Raw genomic sequence first — 17,738 nt, forward strand, 5'->3', positions numbered from 1 at the left:
CGCTCAATGAGCCCGGTCACCTCTCCGGGGCACTCATTCAGCGGGAGCCGTCCAAGGGCCCCCGGGGCCCCAGATCTCACACGCTGCCTCTCTTCTGTCCCCCTCTGCGTCACAGTGCCAAAGCTGTCCTCCTCAGAGTGAAACTAAACCAGAGAGAGGCTCAGGAAGATGGAGTGACCTTTTCCTGGCTGGGTCGGCGTGAAAAGAAGCGCTCACGTGGGAGGTTTCTCTGGTGTCAGCGTGCAGGTGACGGCGTGAATGCGGGGCTGTGTTTTCAGGTCTGACGGGGGCCGACACACATCTGCAGAGCTCCCTTCACCTCTCACTCCGCTTTTCTTCCCGCACAGAGAAACGTTCCCATCAGTCAACGCGTGAATATGCAGCTTCCATTTACAGCGTGACCTGCATTCATTTCACATGGGATGTTTACAAACCTGCAGCGTTTTTTCTTTCTTTCTTTTTTAGGGCCATTCAAGTGATTTTTCTTTTTTTTTAAAAACACAGATTTTTAAATGACAAATTTCTCCATCACTAACGAGTGAATTTTCTCAAGGTGATAAACCAAGTTCTGCTCCCACAAAAAGTCATTTTAAGATTTCTCCTTGGAATAAATTGGGAGCTTGTACAGTATATAATCACATTTAGAGAAAATTAATGAGCTATTTCACAAAAAAAAGTTTTTGTTTTTTGTAAAGAGAAGCTATTTAATCAGTAGTTTTCCTGTTTTTGCTGCAGAAATTCAGCTCAAAGAAAAATGGAAATCTGGAGCTGAAGCGACTTTAATCTGTCTAAAAGGTGGAAAAAAAGCTTTTAAGTGGTTTTTCAAAAGTCTAGCTTATATTTTATAATCAATTATGATTTGAGCTGTTTACATTTAGCATGCTAACGGAAAACACATTGTTTTTTTTTTTTACAAATTGTGTTTTAGTTAAAGCATTTCCTAACAAATAAAAACAACCTTAATTGATATCTTCCTGAGAAAAATATGCTCTAAGTTGTCGGTTAGTTTGATTCTATTTAGTATATAAACTCTCATTTATATGAGTGAAAACTTTTAATTGAACAAAAAATTAAGTAACATCTTAAGTAAATTCTAGTATTGATTCAAGATTCCCCAATAAATGAACAGATGATGTGAAGAAATGCAGTCACTTCATTCAAAATACAAGTTAAATATTGTTTTTGTACGTGTTTTTAGAGATCCAGCTTTTATTTTGGTAGTCCACTTCTGCTTATCAGCTAGTTCGTTTGCATTTTAGCTAAACATTTAGCTCCATAGAAATATTTAGTTAAAAGGCTAAATATTTTACTCTACGCTAAATATTTTATGTGGACTTTAATATTTATTTCACTAGTAAATATTTAGTTACGAAGCTTAAATGTTCTCCATAGGTGCTCCACAGGGTTCTGGATTTGGACCACTTCATTCTTTAAATGCTCCCTTCAGGTTAAGTTGTTCTTTAGTCAATGAAAACATTTACTACTAACAAAGAAAAAACTAGAAGTTTTTTTTTTTAAACAACAAGTTTTATTTATTTATTTACTTTTTAGAAAAATTCTGTTTTTTCTCATTATTTTTGCCTTTTCCATTGTCTGAAAACAAAGCATTTCTTTCATTTGTTTCATTTCTTCTCAGCTTCACTCTCAGACCTGCTTGTAGTTCCAAGAGTGTCCAGCAGGGCCTTTCATATTACAGGCTAGACTAAAAACTAGTGCTGACAATGCATTGCATTGATCGCAGTTACTTATTTACAAACATTTTAGTGCGTCTTTATTTATTTATTAGCATTAATCTTATTTTAAATCCATCTATTATGCAAGGGATAATTCCCGATGAGGAGTCCGTTATGATAAACTAAATGACGAAGGCCCAGTCAGACAAAAGCTTCTGTTTTAGGAACGGACACCTCAAAGGACGTTATCCAGTTTAGACCATGATCCCTTATAAAATAATAAAATATTACATCAGTTATTATGACTTCAATCTAGTTATTTTTGGAGTTTTAATTGTTTTTCACTATCAGATACGGAGTGTGACGTGTTGTCATAGTAACAGCTACAGAGCCTGCACCCACCTCGCCCTGCAGCAGTGTTATATGTTAAACAAAGCATCATTTTGGAGGGAAAGGGTGCCTCTTGCTGCTTGTTTTTGTTCAGTTACGTCTTTTCCTGCTCCTCAATGTGTCAAATTTAAACGAAAATACCTCAAAATGAGGCTTTTCACAGCAATTATTAGGTTCAATTCAAATTAGATTATATTTATATTATTTGTCATCATTTATGAATCGCTCTAAAAAATTAACTGCATGACATCTCTACTTCAAATGACTCTAAATAATGGTGTAAATCCAGATATAGAGAATCGCGCATCCATTCTTCAGTACCAACAGAGCGCATCAAAAATAAAGAAGTCTCTGTCCGAAGAGAAACTTTTTGCAAATATTTAGTGTAGGAGCTGAGTAGTAATGACAGTTTTTTAATTTGTTTTGGTCAGAAATAATCCCACGATAAAGCCTGAGGGGGATTTCTCTGCATTTAAACCAATAAAACTAAGCTGACATTGTTTAAACTGGATTTTACTGCTGAAAACTGACTTTGTCTTATTTTGTTTTATCTTCAAGGAAAAAAAAGGCAGTCATAATTTTTCCGCTTCCTTTTTGCCATGAGAGTGAGCCTCTCAGTAGAATCCCCTCCTGAACCGTTTCATCGCCGTTTGTCTCTGTTTGTCATTGATGAAATGAATGAGTCTAAAATTGGATCAAATTAATTTCCTTTTTTTTCTCTTTGTCCTCCTTACTGTTTAAAGGCGTCGCGGTTGTGTGACATGAATGCAGCGTGACCGAAAAGCCTGATGGGAATTTCTCTCTTTCACGTTTAAAACAAAGGGGGGACCTTCCCTGCGAGAGATCTGAGCAACACAATCAATTTTACCAATTAAATTTGTCGTTTTACAAGCGGCTGCAGTCGGAGAGGAAAACTCCACAATAGAGGAAGCTGGAGGATCAAGGACACATCAAATGATAAATATGAGGCCCAAAAATAAAACAAAAATGGAAAGAAATTCACCCATTTGGATGGATGTTGCTTTAGTCTAAGTATTGCTGTGGTTCAATCTGGATTTATGGAGGAAGAGAAAACAAAAACAGGTTTTTGCTCCCTTTAAAGGGCCACAGGAGGAGCACAGACGCTCCACCACAGCCTCTCCTCAGTGGTGAGAGGCTGATGCAGAACCTGGAGCTTTAAGAGCTTTTATTTCTATCAGGTTGCAAAATGCGTTCAGTTTCTGGATTCGAACTTTCCTTGCTTTAAAAGGCACATGGCTCCATATGATGAGCACAAGCGCATCAGCAGCAGCAGCAGCGCTGCAGTTTTTTCTCAGGACGTCCTTCCCTCCATGCAGCTGTTTTGTAGCTGGAGTCTTCTGAGCCATCTTTGGGTTGCTGTAACCAAAAAGCTTTAAAAAAAAACAAAGCAGCTCAGGGAGTCAGGCTGGACCACAAACATCAGCAGCTTAACAAAAAATAAATGAATTCATCTCTGCTGCTCTGAAACTGAACACATAAAAGCTTAGAAGGTGTCTATTCTAACTAAATCACTTCTGCTCTAAATCAGAACCAAATTGGTGGTTTTAAGTGAGAAAATCTCTTTTTTACTCAGCTTGGGATAAAAAGTTTTGGATCTAGAAAATCTGCTTTTAGTTTGTTTTGCACCGAATCTGCAGAAAACTGACATTTAGACACTAAAATACACCAGAGAAATGCCACAGCTCGGTTTTGAGCTGTTCGTAATTTTTGGTCGGCTGAAATTACGCATGTTTACGCATATTTTACATAGTTTATACGCAGTTGATACAAAAATCCTATGTAGGTGTGTGTGATTTTTGTGAGATGCAAACGCAAATTTGTGGCGTTCCACGACTGTTCCGTGTATGTCTAACATCTGAACCATCGATGTAAAACTTTCCTATCATGTAGTTACGATGATGTAATTGACACACAAATCACTAATAAAGTGCGTATAAACAGCGCAATAATCGCCCACAGTTCATGTTCTGCATTGATTTACGTCTTCACTGCGTTTTTCAGTACTTCTTCTGTGGTTTTAACGTGGTTCATTCGTGACACGTCTGTAAAAATTTCATGTAAAGAACCCCAACTTTTCACACTTTTGTTCACGCATGACCAATTCTTATCCGTGCAATACGTGTTAAATGTGTGTAGTGGCTGCGTGACATAGCCTCAAGTAAGTACATGTACTTTCTAAAGAGGATTTTCTCACACATACTTTTGCAGTTGAATCGGTTAGTTCAAAAGGGGCCCAAGTCCACAATTTTTCAAAATAGAGATATTATATGTTCAATGGTCTTCATGGGAAAAGCTATCTGATTATGTGCAAAAAAGTCCCAAGTCCGTTGTAATGTATTGATTATGTTTGACATTTAAAATGCATTAAGTGCAAAATTCCTGGACTTGGGCCTCTCTTGCATGGGTTTTGCTTCATCCCATAGATGGCAGCACTATTTATCCAATATGGCAGCACTCCTGTTTAATTTAAGAAGGGCCCAAGTCCAGAGATTTTAGTTTGCTAGTCCTCTGAAATGATAAAAGTGAGGTGCTTCATATTATAGCATTTGTAAGCTATGAACTGGTGCTAAATCTGTGTAAAGTATTTCCGGTAATCATTTGGTGTAGCCTCCCTTTAAGCTATGCAATTAAAATCATTTCCTGGAATAACAAACCTCTTGGACTTGGGCCTCTTTTGAACAAACCGATTCAATTCTTTCATTGGAAGAGAAGCTGCTGAAAAACAACAGATGTAGATTATTGAAAATAAGTTATTTCAAATGCAGCTGAAAATGAAATTTGAGTGAATGTAAAGAACACTATATAGGTTTGAATGTCAGTAGAAACATTTTTAAACACCCACTCTGATGAAAAGAAAGTATTTTTCTCACGATGATGCATAAAGAAAAATGAGTTTTTGAGTATTTCTTCAAAACGTTGTGAATCAGGAGTAATCTCTTAGGCGTGACGTAGAATAAAACATGCAAAATGTTAGGTTGATGTCAATTGTAAATTGATAGGTGATGAGAAGGAGGCGGGGTTGCTCCACGCCAATGGTCCCGCCCACAGCTTTATCTAGTGAACTGCTGCCGCTCTGCAGAAACTATGTCCAAGAAAACGACTCGGGTTTTTGATTTAGGCAAAAACGGCGTCATCATAATTAAGAGACAGACCACTTGGGAACGCTTTGAAAACAGATCAAAAGATGATCGGAGTGGAACTTTAGTCGATTTCGGGCATGGGATTGTATTTTGTACAACTTTAAGCTTGATTTATTTTACATGTGATATCCATCAGCAGAAAAATGCCACAAGAACATGTCAAAAACATCAAAAACACCATTTTAAAAAAATCAAAGTGGGTCTTTAAGGAGAAAAAACTGAATGAATTTTTGATTTTTAATAAAAATAAAAACAGGTAAGTTAACCAATTTACCCCCCCCCCACACACACACAGTCTCAGCTTTCCTTCTGAATTATTGTCCAGCTCTAACAGTTAATAGCAGAAGAAAGCCTGTTAATGGCAAACATAATCGCAGCAGACAAAAGGCCAAACGCCACAAATAACACTTTACTGCAGGAGGAGGCAGAGGGGCGGCGGGGGGGGGGTCACTGCAGATATCCATCTACCACCTGAATCCCGTTTCACCCACTGAGAGACATCCTGGTCTGCACCGGCTCCTCTTACCTGCTGCTGGGCGCCCAAGGCTGAGCGTAAGGCAGCAAAAACAAAGGGAGCAGGCTGCAATGCATGATGGGAGTCTCTTCTAAGGGAGGCAGGAAGCAGGGAAGGAAGATATTTCACTTCTATTGCACAGATTTGAGCTGAGAAGAGTCTCAGTGATAGCTGAGGATCCACCCACCCCCACTGGTTTGCTCCAACCCCCCCAGCATCCCCTGCTGCTGTTGTTGGGGTGGTCTCTGCCTCTGCTGTCACCGAGCCGCTGGTGTTTCAGCTGTCCCGCACGCTCAGCCCCCCACCCCCCGATTCTGTCCAAGGCGTCACCAGATTACTGAAGCAGCGCTGACATCTCTATCAAGCTGACCCAACGCAGTGCCCTTTCCCTCTCCTCCTCCTCTTCCTCCTCCTCCTCCTCCTCCAGAGTCCATCACACTCTGCCAGGAGCTGCAGAAACGGAGACATCGCAGGAAACGCTTCTCCTGCCTCCGAAAAAGCCCTTCGGATGGGACTGAGGTGGCCTTGTTGGCCTTCACTCTGCAGGCGTAATTACTTTACACATCATCACAACATTTCAACATCCAGCCTCCTTTTTAATCCCCGGCTTTTTGCTGGAAAAGAAAATGATTTCTCCAATAAAAGCAGATGCACAAACGAAGCTTCTCTAAAGGAAATTATTATCGCTGCTAATTAGTTGAGTCAAAGCGAGGACGAGACTTCCTTTAATGCTCAAGTCTGCCATGAAAACAGCTTTTCATGGCAGACCACGCTGACACATGTGAGGAGGTTTTGTTTTCTGGCGTCTGAAAACACGGACGCAACTTCTGCTACAAGCAAAAAACAAAAAAACACACAAGCGTTTCCCAGAAAATCTGAGTCAAACGACTTCTGACGTTTTACATGTGTCCCACAATCGTGACAAAAGAAGAATAATTCACAAAATTAAACCTGCATGAGTAAAAAAAGTAGTTTTTTATGGTCACAAAAGGAAAAAAAACAGCCATTTTTAAGTTTGCTGATGCTCTGCAGCATCTTCCTCCTCAAAGACCCACTCTGATGAAAGTGGGGTTTTGAACATGTTTTTGTGGCATTTTTCCTAATGACTTTATGAAAAAAATGGCATTTTTTAAGTATTTTCTTTATTCAATTCTGGAATCAGTAGCAGACAAAATAATGTTGTTTAAAAATGAAGCTAATTGTGGCTCCGCTCCATTCTGATGACACACCCGTGTGTTTATTTTCCTCCTCCGAGCTGGAATCTGGCTCAAAACTGTGAAACGACTGGACAGCTCAGTTATGGGTGACGGGAACAGGGGGCGGGGTTGCTCTGCACCGAACTTCCAACGAACTGCAGAAAGTACGTTCTAGAAAGCAACATTTTGGGGGGATTTTGGCCAAAAACTGAGTCCTCTTCATGTTTTTATTTTTAAATCCCTGCACGAGTCTTCAATGGTTTCTCAGTCGCATCGAGAAGGTTCCTCATTTCTTTCTCCAGTCTTTTCTCCATTTGTGGTCGTGTGCGAAAGCTAAAAGTTTCCTTTTCAGCTTCTTCAACTGTGTAACTTTTTCTTTCTTTTCTGTAGCTGCGTGAGACGTTCCCCTGCAGTTTGGCAGGAATCAAAGAAAAAGGCTCATTTCTGTTACACATCCTTGCAGACGCTGACGCATCCGTAGAAGTTCAAATCCTGAAGGGCTCCATGTCTAAACCCTGGGGTGCTCCCATGATGCTTTGTGCTTGATGCTGGGATTGAGGCACACTGATGGTCCCAGCCCACAAATGCAGTGGTTTTTGGGACCAACATCCCATAATATCTCCATTAAACTTTACAGTTCTGACAAGCTCCCACCTGTTTGACCATATTAAACACAAAAGATCCATTTGATAACAGACTGGAACTCTAAAAAATCGTCCCAATGAGTGTCATCTTTAATTGAAATGTCGATCCTCATGTCATGTTGACCCCCCCATGCCCCCCGAAAGGTCCTGGATTTTGAGATCTGTGCGACAAAGTCCTGAAATTCCTCCATGGCTGCAGACAGAGGTGTTATTAAGCATCCTGAAATGACGCGGCCCGCAGGGGGTCCCGCCCGTGGAAAGGCGCTGTCCATTAGCTGTCAACAATGACCAGAGGGTCAGCCCCCCCATGGGATCGGTGAGAAAGGTATCGTCTCGTTCTGGGATCACACAGGCCCCATTGTCTCAAGCAGCCCGGGGTGTCATTGTGGGAACGGACGGCCTTCGCGTCCGCGGTTCGCCGAAGAATGGTCTTTCTCTGAGCCAAGGCCGCCAGGACTGTAAGGGATGAACGCCGAGAGGCTACGGAGCAGATTTGGAATGAGGCGCCCCCTCCTCAGCCGGGTTTGGACTCCCTCTTCCAGCGCTGACCTCCCATCTCCACCCCTGCTTAATAATGCCCGGGCCTTGGTCATTATTTTGGGCAGATGGAGACGGGGGCAGGCGGTGAAAGGAGTTGGTGTCACTCCTGAGGAGAGGATGGTAGGGATGACAGAGAAGAAAAAGCAAATCAGAGAAAAGATCAAAAGCAGAAGCTCTCCTTTCACTGGCCTGAAAGCGCTAAAGAGGATAAGGAACGATCGGGCCCGGAGTCCGCTGTCCTCTCTGGCAATTAGACTCAGCTGATGGAGAGAAAGGCTTGAATGGCAGGGTTCAAGGCCCTCTCTAGGACTCACACAACGGGAAGGAGTTCTTTCCCCGACGCCTCCTTTATCTGCCGCTCCTTTCAGAGTGTCACAAATGCAGCTGAAATATCTCTGAAAATAGACGGCACAATCCCCAATGCCAAACCTTAATCACGGTGGCTGATGAGATTGAGATGTGGTGGGGCGGGGGGGGCTCCCGTTCAAGAAAAAAAACAACGTTTTTTCTTGTTTTTCAGTCTATCTCCTCCATGCTTTACGTTTGAACATTTTCGTCTTCCGCTAAAGTTCTGCAGATCTTCTACTGTTTAGCATTCGCTTTCGAGGGGCCGCAGCCACGGGAACGCGTCCCCCAGGAGCCCATTACCGTCCTCTGCATATGCAGCAGTTTCAACGGGCCGTCGATCATCCTCAAGCAGCTTTGCGGCAAACTTTAGCAGCTTGTCACGCCGGAGACTCTGGGGGATTTCGGCTGCATCAGACATGGAAAAGAAAAAAGAGAATTATGACTATTTGGGTCAAGCAAATGTGATATGATAGAGGTTGTGCTGGGAAAGTTCTGGTTAGCAGGTGGAAGGAGCCTCGGCGAATTCAATCCAAAAGTCTGGTGATCGGATGAAAAGTCTGTTTGTCTTTCTGAGGGTTTGCTTAAAAACCCACTCAGATTTTTTTTTATAACTTTATTTTTAGTAGTTTTTGTCACAAGAAAACTAAACACAAACCAAAACAGAGGTGGGTTCTTGGTGCTTCATGGGTCTATTTGTTGGACAGGGTCCATTTCCCCCCACTTTTGGATGTAATCTCAGTCTGTATGTCTTTGTTTCAGTTGAATAAATGTCGTTAATTGTTGATGAGATGGGATCGACGTGCCCCCCACTTCCTGGTTAATGTTTTTTATTTTGGGGGCTAATGACACAACTTCAAGTAAATATTTGTCGCTTTGGTGGCTTGAGTTTCCCAAATAAAATAGTTCTGGTGCCAAAGGAGTTGCATATCCCAGCACTTTTGCATGTTACATCACCCACCACCTTCCAAAATCCTGTTACATTCGGACACTTCCAAAAATACACGGGAACAGCCCCCATCTGCTTCTCCACATCCTCGCCAACAGCTCTGGTTTGGTGGTATGGCGGTGTCTCCACCTGCTCAGTTTTGTTTACGATTAGTTATTTTTCCTGGTTATTTTTTCCTTTTAAAACTGTGTTTTTGTCAGATTTATAGAGTGTACTAATCAATTTATTATTGCTGTCTTTATATGCCTTCCTCCGCCCCCGAAGAGCCACTCTGTATCGCTGTCTTATAATAGTTTCTCATTTGTGTCTAAATCTAAATCCTATTGTGTGTTTAACCTAATAGATTGTATAAATAAATGTAAATAGATTGGTGGACGTCTTCGTTTTCCACTTCTGAGCTGCCATCTGCCTCAAAACTGTACGTCTGGATATTTTTTCTTGTTAGATTGGGGTCGTGACGGGCTGTGAGCTACAGGGAGAGCTCCTGAACCAAAGGGATGATGGGAAGGGGGGTCGGACTTACTCCATGCCAACAATTCCACCCACAACTCAGAGCTGAATTTCTAATGAACTCCTACCATTTTGCAGAAACTACGTCCAAGAAAACGACACAGGTTTTACGATTTTGGCATAATCGTAATGAAAAGAGAACACTTGGGTTAAACCCGAAGAGAAGCCGTTTGGGGTAGGGGAAGAATTCGAATTTGGCCTTTGAAAATAGATCAGAACATGATCAGAGTGGATCTGTGAAAATAAAATCCCGTAATTCAGCTGAACAGGTGAGTAAAGGTGGGCCGGAGGACTCTCTTCCCAATGATCCTGAATGTTCCTCTTCCTTCTGAAGGTGCTGCAACTGAGAATTCAAGCAGGAAAAGTCCGTCTCAAATTCTCCACAGGACATTTTAGGCATCCAGCTTCTGCTTTGTTGCAGTCACTAACTTGTTTTCCTCATAGCAGATGTTCCAGTTGTTGTGCTTCATCTTTCAAAGCCTTCTTTTTCTTCTGACAGATGTATTTGAGTTGGTTTGACCGCCTCAGCCTCTCAAAATCCCACCACTTGTGGAATCTTTTCCTCTTTCTATGCTTTTATTTTGAAGTAGACGTCGTAGACTGTCACTCTTTTCTTGTTCCTTACAGGGATTTGACCAGAAACCTTAAGATGTCTTCTTCTGTAAAACGCTGTACTACAGTGACATACTATGTACTACTACTTACCCACACAGTGTATTTTCCATTTTTGGTTGCTGTTGTTGTTTCTATCGTTTTGGTTCCTACAAAAGCGGTTCGGTGTGTATTTTTATTTAATTTATTTCTGTCATGTAAGTTACAGATGTTCTTCTGTTCCCCATTGTGGGATAAAAAGAAAACTTCTGGTTACTTTACCGACTGAAATACAGTCTTATTGGAATGACCTGGACCGAATTGTAAGGTAATGATCTGGAATGACTTGGTTTGTGACGTTGTATGATTTGTTTCCTTAGTTTGGTGTGGCTCCTTGAGATAACTTTGGTTGTGAACTGAAGATAAAGAACCGGCGTTCTCCGACGCATCCAGAACTGGAAACAGCTCAACGTTGGTTTTGTTTGAATGTCCTCACTTCTTCCTAAAAGACTATCTCACACTTTTTATTTTAATGCCAAATATGACATCACCCCAAAGTAAAAACAAAACAATTATGAACATTTTGCAGAGAATATTTATGAATCCACTGTGTTCTGATGATGGAAACTCGGATGATTTATAAAAAAGTAGGTTTTTGAATGACTAATGATCTGTATTTGCTAATCTAGTGAACATTGATGCCCTCTAGACTCTTGCAGAGACTTCTGGGAAATGTCTAGCCTCTGAACTTTGGAATTATAAATTCGGACAGCATGTAAAAATGGCGAAGCCTCTATGTAGAGCTTAAAGCACTGAATAGTTGGGACATTTCAAACATCTTGTTGAAACATTTCCTCTGTTCCGTCATGAATACTTTTTACTTTTACTTCGCTGTGATTTTGAGTTTGGTACATTTTGTAACTATGAAAGGTCCCCCACCCCCCCACCCCCCCCCCCCCCCCCATCAAAAACGGTAACTGGATCATCTTGAAGCTTCAGCGTTTTTGGTTCAAAGCACCTGAAAAATGTGACCGACTTGGATGTATGACCACTAGATCCATGTTTTGGGGGGAGTACTACGTTCTTCCACGTCTGTCCTTCACAGTTAGGTTTGTGAGGAACATCTGCAGCAGAACCTGAACGTGTGGAGGAACCGTGTGTTCCAGCAGCTGGACCGTGAGGTCAGAGCGTGGAGGAGGCAGCGAGGGCACCACCCTGGCAGGAACATCCATCCGCTCCATCAACCGTCGTCCTGCAGATTCTCCAACTCAAACCATCGTTGGTCTCCCTGACCCGCCTGTGCTGACTCTCTCTGCGGGATCTTAAGGGCCCGTCGCACTCACGGGTCGTCCAAAATGATCCGGTTCTCCTCATAAATATTTTTTTTGTTTGGCGTTTCATGTCGCTCTGAGCGGTCGTCGCCTCAGGCTCTCATGGATGAAGGGCTTTGATGTGGGTCTGCTCTGGGACGGCTCGGCCACTCCCCCGCCCCCCTCCAGGTCTGGGTTCTGGACCCAAAATCCCTTCAGAGCAGTTTCAGATGAATGCGAGGGAGCAGTGGGAGGTGTCAACATGAAAATGAAGCCTATTATGGCTCACAGCCAATGAATTTAGATGAAATAAAGAGCAGAAAAATCAGAGGTTTCGGACAAAAGGAGGCTTGAAGTGACAGATGTTGATTCATCAGTTCTGACATTTTCAGAGTAAAACCCAGAAACTTCACCCGTTCTGCCGTCTGCAGTCAACAAAGAGCTTTGATGGATCTTAATAAATTGACAATCATCCAAATCATCTTTAGAAGGTTTTAAATCGTTTTTAGGATCCGTGTTGAAGAAAATCACCTCAAAATTTCTGCTTTTCGTGGAGTTCCAGAGTAAACGTGTTTGAATTTTCATCGTTAAGTTCACAAGACAAAAAAATGGTAAAAATATGAGATGATTCTGTGGATCACATGGTTCAAACGTTCACATTGGGAGTGGGGTCATCTGGACCCCACAAGATAGTGCATTGAACCTTCTTTCTTCAATGATTCTTGATCTTCATTGGTATCACCTTTATCCACCTTTGTCATGGTAGGGATAACGCGGCAATGTAAGGGTGGGGTCATCTGGACCCCACAAGATAGCACAAGGGTTAAGAAAATATTCTTCAGTGTTTTGTTTACATTAAGGCCTGATGCTAAATTAAGAGGAGGCCTGGAGGAAATGGGATTTTGCAAATTATCGACGTATGGCATGAAGGGGTTAATCCACACCAATATCAGAGTCTGCTTCATGAGTCAGACGTAAAAAAAATATATATATATATATTGATGATCAAACCAGAGGACGTCCACTTCATGGCGTCCTAAAATTCACTTGCAGATGAACTCTGATGCGATTCATTTCAGTGCGAGTGCAGAGCCAAACGGGGTAAATGATGCAACTTTTCATGTCATGGCACGATCACAAATCCAACTGCCACCCTCATCAAAAACCTTCAGGTTTTGTTGAGATTGAACAAAAAATCTGGTCTGAGTTTAAACTAAAGTCATGAATTTGACTTTGACAATAAACTGTAGCAGCCCCGTCAGATAATGGCTTTAATCAACATAATGTCCAAAGTGAAACATCTTTAGAATTTTTTTTTTATTAAAATAACTGAAATCAAACAATTGAAATAGTTTTCTGCAAATTAAGTTTTTGGATTTACTTTCCAAAGATGCTAAAGGAAAATCATCTCTTTGAAGGGACAGAAAATGACCAAACACACGGAATCCACGCAAACCGCTAATGATTTTGGGTAAATTGAACTGAAATACACTCCATTTCCAGAATATTAACTGGGTCGTGATCACTGACCCAGAAATGACTGGTCAACTCTGCAGCCTGTGACAAACAGTTGGTTTCTTCCAACTTTTGCAGAGAAGTCTCGCAGACTTTGTTTTTGATGCTTCATCTTCTAGAACAGACGGTACCGATCCAGAACCGTCACCCGAGCTACGACAGGCCCAACTGCCCCTGCAATCATCTACGACAAACGTATAACTTCCCTTTAAACCTTCAAACTGCCTCAGCTGCATGGAGAACAGTCTTGAACCAACAGAAGGAGACTCTCCTTCAGGATTTTCTGACAGAAAACAGAACTTCTGTTTTGGTTTAAATCCACATTATCACACTTCCACCACCGTGTTTGGCAGTTGCTGTGAGGAGATTTTTCAAGAACGGATTTCTTTGAAAAGTAAAGTTTGTGTTTACGGCTGTGAAATCAGGAATTCAGTTCAGTTCCGTTTGAATGCAGGAAAACTCATCCTACTTTGACACCATATCTCAGTCCATCCTCTTGGTATGACGTCCAGCCCCCTCCGCTGGTTTCATTCTTACTTGTCCAGTCGCCCTCAGTTTATCCAACTGAAATCCTCTAAGTCTCAACCCTCTCTCATTTTCTCTGGTGTCCCTCAAGGGTCTGTTCTCGGTTCCCTCCTCTTCATCACCTACCTTCAACCCTTGGCAATATATTCTGTAATTTCAACATTGATTTTAATTGTTTCGCTGATGACACTCAGCTCTACCTGTCCTATTTCACTCTAGTTTCTGAAGGAATATATATTTTAAAAACAGCTTTACCCGAACCCGAAGTAAGGCCGAATCTAAATTGCTTTCCTACCTCTCTGGTTCCTCCCTATTGCTCCAATTGCATGGGGGTTTGAAGCTGTAGTGGTGTCCGACAGAGTTTTTTATTTTTCTAAGGAGGAGCCGTGACAACTCAGTGAACTCTTCTCTTCCTCCTGCATGTCTGAAATAGAAGCCTGGTTCACCTTAAACTTCCTCAAACTTAACAGGGATAAAACCGAATTACTTCTTGGCGGTTCTAAATCCACCCGTGCCAAAGTTTCCAAATGAATATTTTCTATTGACTCCTCTTCAGGAGAGTTTGTTCTCCTCTCAGTCTCACATCAACAGCATTACTCGCTCTGCCTACTTTCATTTCCGTATCATTAATCGTCTCTGCCTCTCCGCTGCCATCTTGGTTCATAGTCTCTACTTCACTTCTCGCCTCGACTATTGCAATGCACTTCTCTCTGGTTTCCCCATAAACCTCGGAATAAACTTCACTTGGTCCAGAATCCAGCAGCTGCACTGGCTTCTGGTGGTTTTCAGGATTCAATTCTAACTTCTTCTCTCCACGTTCAAAGCCATCCGTAACCTGACTCCCTCTCATCTTTCTAACCTCCTCCATATTAGCACTCCCTCTCGCTCCGTCCCGTATGGTCACCATGGGATCGTACCTTCAGCTGCTCGGCTCCCCGACTCTGGAACTCTCTCCCCCCTGAACTCCGTAACATTGAATACTTTTCAATTTTTAAATCCAGACTCATTTGCTTTTCCAAATCCCAAATTTTTCTTCATCCGTTATCCGATTTTATTAAGAGGTCAATTTATTTATTGTGTTCTTAAAATGTTGTTAAAGTGATTTTGTGTTTTGCTTATGAATCTGTAAAGTGTCCTTGAGTGTTTTAAAAGGCGCTTTTAAATAAAATGATTATCATTGTTATTATTATTGCTTTGACCCGGTTCCTTCCAGATGGTTTACATCAAATCCAAATGATAAACTGTTTCTTACGGTGGGGGAGAGGTGCAAGACACACTGACGTTTAAGATACAACAACAAATCCCAGTACAAATGGACAAATGCTGAAACACAACAGCAAATCACAGAACAGATTACCGTTAAGCAGCTGCTCGCTTCCGTTCGTTTTTCTCTCCGTCTTCTGCTGTCGTGTTTTGCTGCTTAACGGAAAGGGAATACCCCCTTCTACCGGACGCGACGCCAAAACTTTACCTGGCATTGTTGTCACTTTTACTGTAGTAATGCAATTGAAAAAAATGTTTTGGACTGTTTTGTGTGTTTATGATGTCCACATAAAGAAAACCATAATAAATAACTTTAACTTGGTTGTCGTTTCCGGATTTGGTAATTTGCAACAGGATTCATTTTTTGTTCATTTAGTGCCGAGTTAGTGCTGGGATTTGTTGTTGTTGCATTTTAAATGTCTTGGCCATCGTAGCATCTTCACGATGGGCCACAAAAGGGATCAACAGAGCTTTAGCAGAGGATGGAAAGGAGCGAATGAGGAATGAAAAAGAGAAACAAACAAACCAAACACTTTCTGCAGAAACAGATTCTGTACATTCAGGAACCTAAAAGTGTAAACCGAATGAGGGATGTGCGTAGAGGAACAGAGCGGTCAGGAGAGCCTTTAACCAACAAACCTGCGTGTTCGCCAACAGATCCCCCCATCTGATGAAATCCGTGGACTTCCAAACGCTCCAGAGGCGGATCGCCCGGCTCCTCCCGGCATTAGTCCCCACACGATTTCACTTGGTAATGTGTAGCTCCTCGCCACTATACATATTCATGCGGGCCTATAAGTGGCAGATTGAGACGTCCTTGCAGTGTCCGTGACAGCAGGTTATTAATATTGAATGCTTGAGTCAACATTATGAGGAGACCAGGAGACACCCGGGTCATCGTCTCCACCTCCATCCTGCAGACTCTTGAACAAATTGTACTTCTTTAAAAAACAATGTATTCCTGTTAAGAGTTTGTGCAACTTATTTCACCATAAATTATCTTTAACACTGTATATATATATATATATATATATATATATATATATATTTAAGGACGTTTGTAGAAATTAACATCCAGGCTCAATTTTTTCCACACAAACTGAAGCCTTCTGAGAAGTTTCACACAGCTCCTGGATTTTTGTTGTTTGTTTCGTTTGTAATAGGGTGGTGGTGATGATGGTGTGTGTGTGTGTGTGTGTGTGGGGGGGGGGTTATCACGGCTGGCATGTTGTCACAGAAGCTGAGAGAAGGTCGCCGAGGTCCTCCTGCTCGTGGCGACGCCCAAGGGCCATCAACACGGCAGGAGGGTCCCGGGGAGGTCTCCCACCGCCTCGCTTCGTTTCATGAAAGCCTAATGAAGAGTCGGGGGGGAGGGGGGGTGGGTGCTGGTGGACGCCCACACTCTGAACACGAGAGAGCATTTAATGCAGCTGCAAATGAAGGATGAACCACCTTTTATGAAGCATATTTCACAATAAATAAACATGTTTACAGAGAGAGAGAGGCTGAAACATCGGATGAAAGTCTGCAGCGGAGACACCGCCTCGCTAATCCCTTCACATTTGACACAGAATAAAAACATAATTGGCTGTAAAAATTGATCAAAATGATAAATATATTAAGTGTTTTTTTTTTAAATGAACAATAATAAACAAAAAAAACAAGATTTACATTCATTTTGGGGAGGAAAAAAAAAAAAGATCATTTTTGGTTTCATGAGAATCCATTTCTGGACTAAAAAGTGTAGAAATGTTCCAAGAATGTAAATCAGCAGGATCTGATTGATATTCCTTCACTTATTAAAAAATAATAAAGACACTTGTCGATCCTCTTTGGTTTCCGTGGTCCCTCTTGTCCTAGAGAAGCTTCTTCTTCTTGCTGATCTTCAGCTCGTTGAACTGAACCTGCAGGAGAAAGCGGGTTTAGTGGAACGCAAAGCAAGTCCTCCAGAGTTCAGGATCGACCCGAGGGGAAGAATTCATCAAAAAATAAAACAGCGCTATTTTATTTATTTATGTTTTCCTGAGCTGGTGACCTAATGACGCCTCTCTCCGGCAGCGAAACCCGAGGACACGCGGGCCGCGTCAGGAGGAGTTCAGGCCTGGGAACCTGCAGCATCACAACCGAAAACTGAAATTATAGCGGCCCGCGTAATTATACAGACACGGCTAATTATACAGACGGGCCTGAAGAATATGCCTGCCGGTTGTGTCGCGGCGAGCAGCGAAGCCGGCGGTTCTCGGGGATTTGGGGCTTCCTGAGCGGCTGATCTCGCCCGGCTTACCTTCTGCACATCTGAGGGCGCCCGCGACAGGAAATCAACCAGCTCATTGTTGTCGATGCTGTACGGGTTCCGCAGTTTCTTGGTGAATTTATGGATACCTAAAACAAAGATCCAAACCAACACATCATTACGGGCGCTGTCACAGAGGAGCTCTTTGTTTCTGCATAAACAGACACTCATGCTGACCAAGAAACGCTGCTTCGGCACAGTTTTACTTTCTCTTAGGAAATTCTTTTTTTTGTTGTTGCACATTTGTCATTTAAGAGGAATTACAAAGACATTTCTGCAGCTTTAACCCTATCTTGTGGGGTCCAGATGACCCCACTCC

At 42.1% G+C, this 17,738-nt stretch overlaps 1 protein-coding gene across 8 annotated transcripts in view; it reads right to left on the reverse strand.

Moving 5' to 3' along the window:
* Positions 1–16,563: 16,563 nt before the first annotated feature.
* The window catches only part of mctp2b (multiple C2 domains, transmembrane 2b), a 49,297-nt gene continuing 48,122 nt past the window's right edge, over positions 16,564–17,738 (reverse strand). For all 8 annotated transcript variants that reach the window (XM_078944676.1, XM_078944677.1, XM_078944675.1 and 5 more), the window contains 2 exons: positions 17,411–17,508; positions 16,564–17,030 (listed from right to left, as the gene is read on the reverse strand). In XM_078944676.1, the coding sequence (XP_078800802.1) occupies positions 16,983–17,030; positions 17,411–17,508 (146 nt within the window). In that variant the 3' untranslated portion in view covers positions 16,564–16,982. The remainder of the gene's footprint in view (positions 17,031–17,410; positions 17,509–17,738) is intronic.

This window comes from Oryzias latipes, chromosome 3, assembly GCF_053564925.1.
Source record: "Oryzias latipes strain Hd-rR chromosome 3, Olatipes_Hd-rR_3.1".
In the NCBI taxonomy this organism is placed as follows: Eukaryota; Metazoa; Chordata; class Actinopteri; order Beloniformes; family Adrianichthyidae; genus Oryzias; species Oryzias latipes.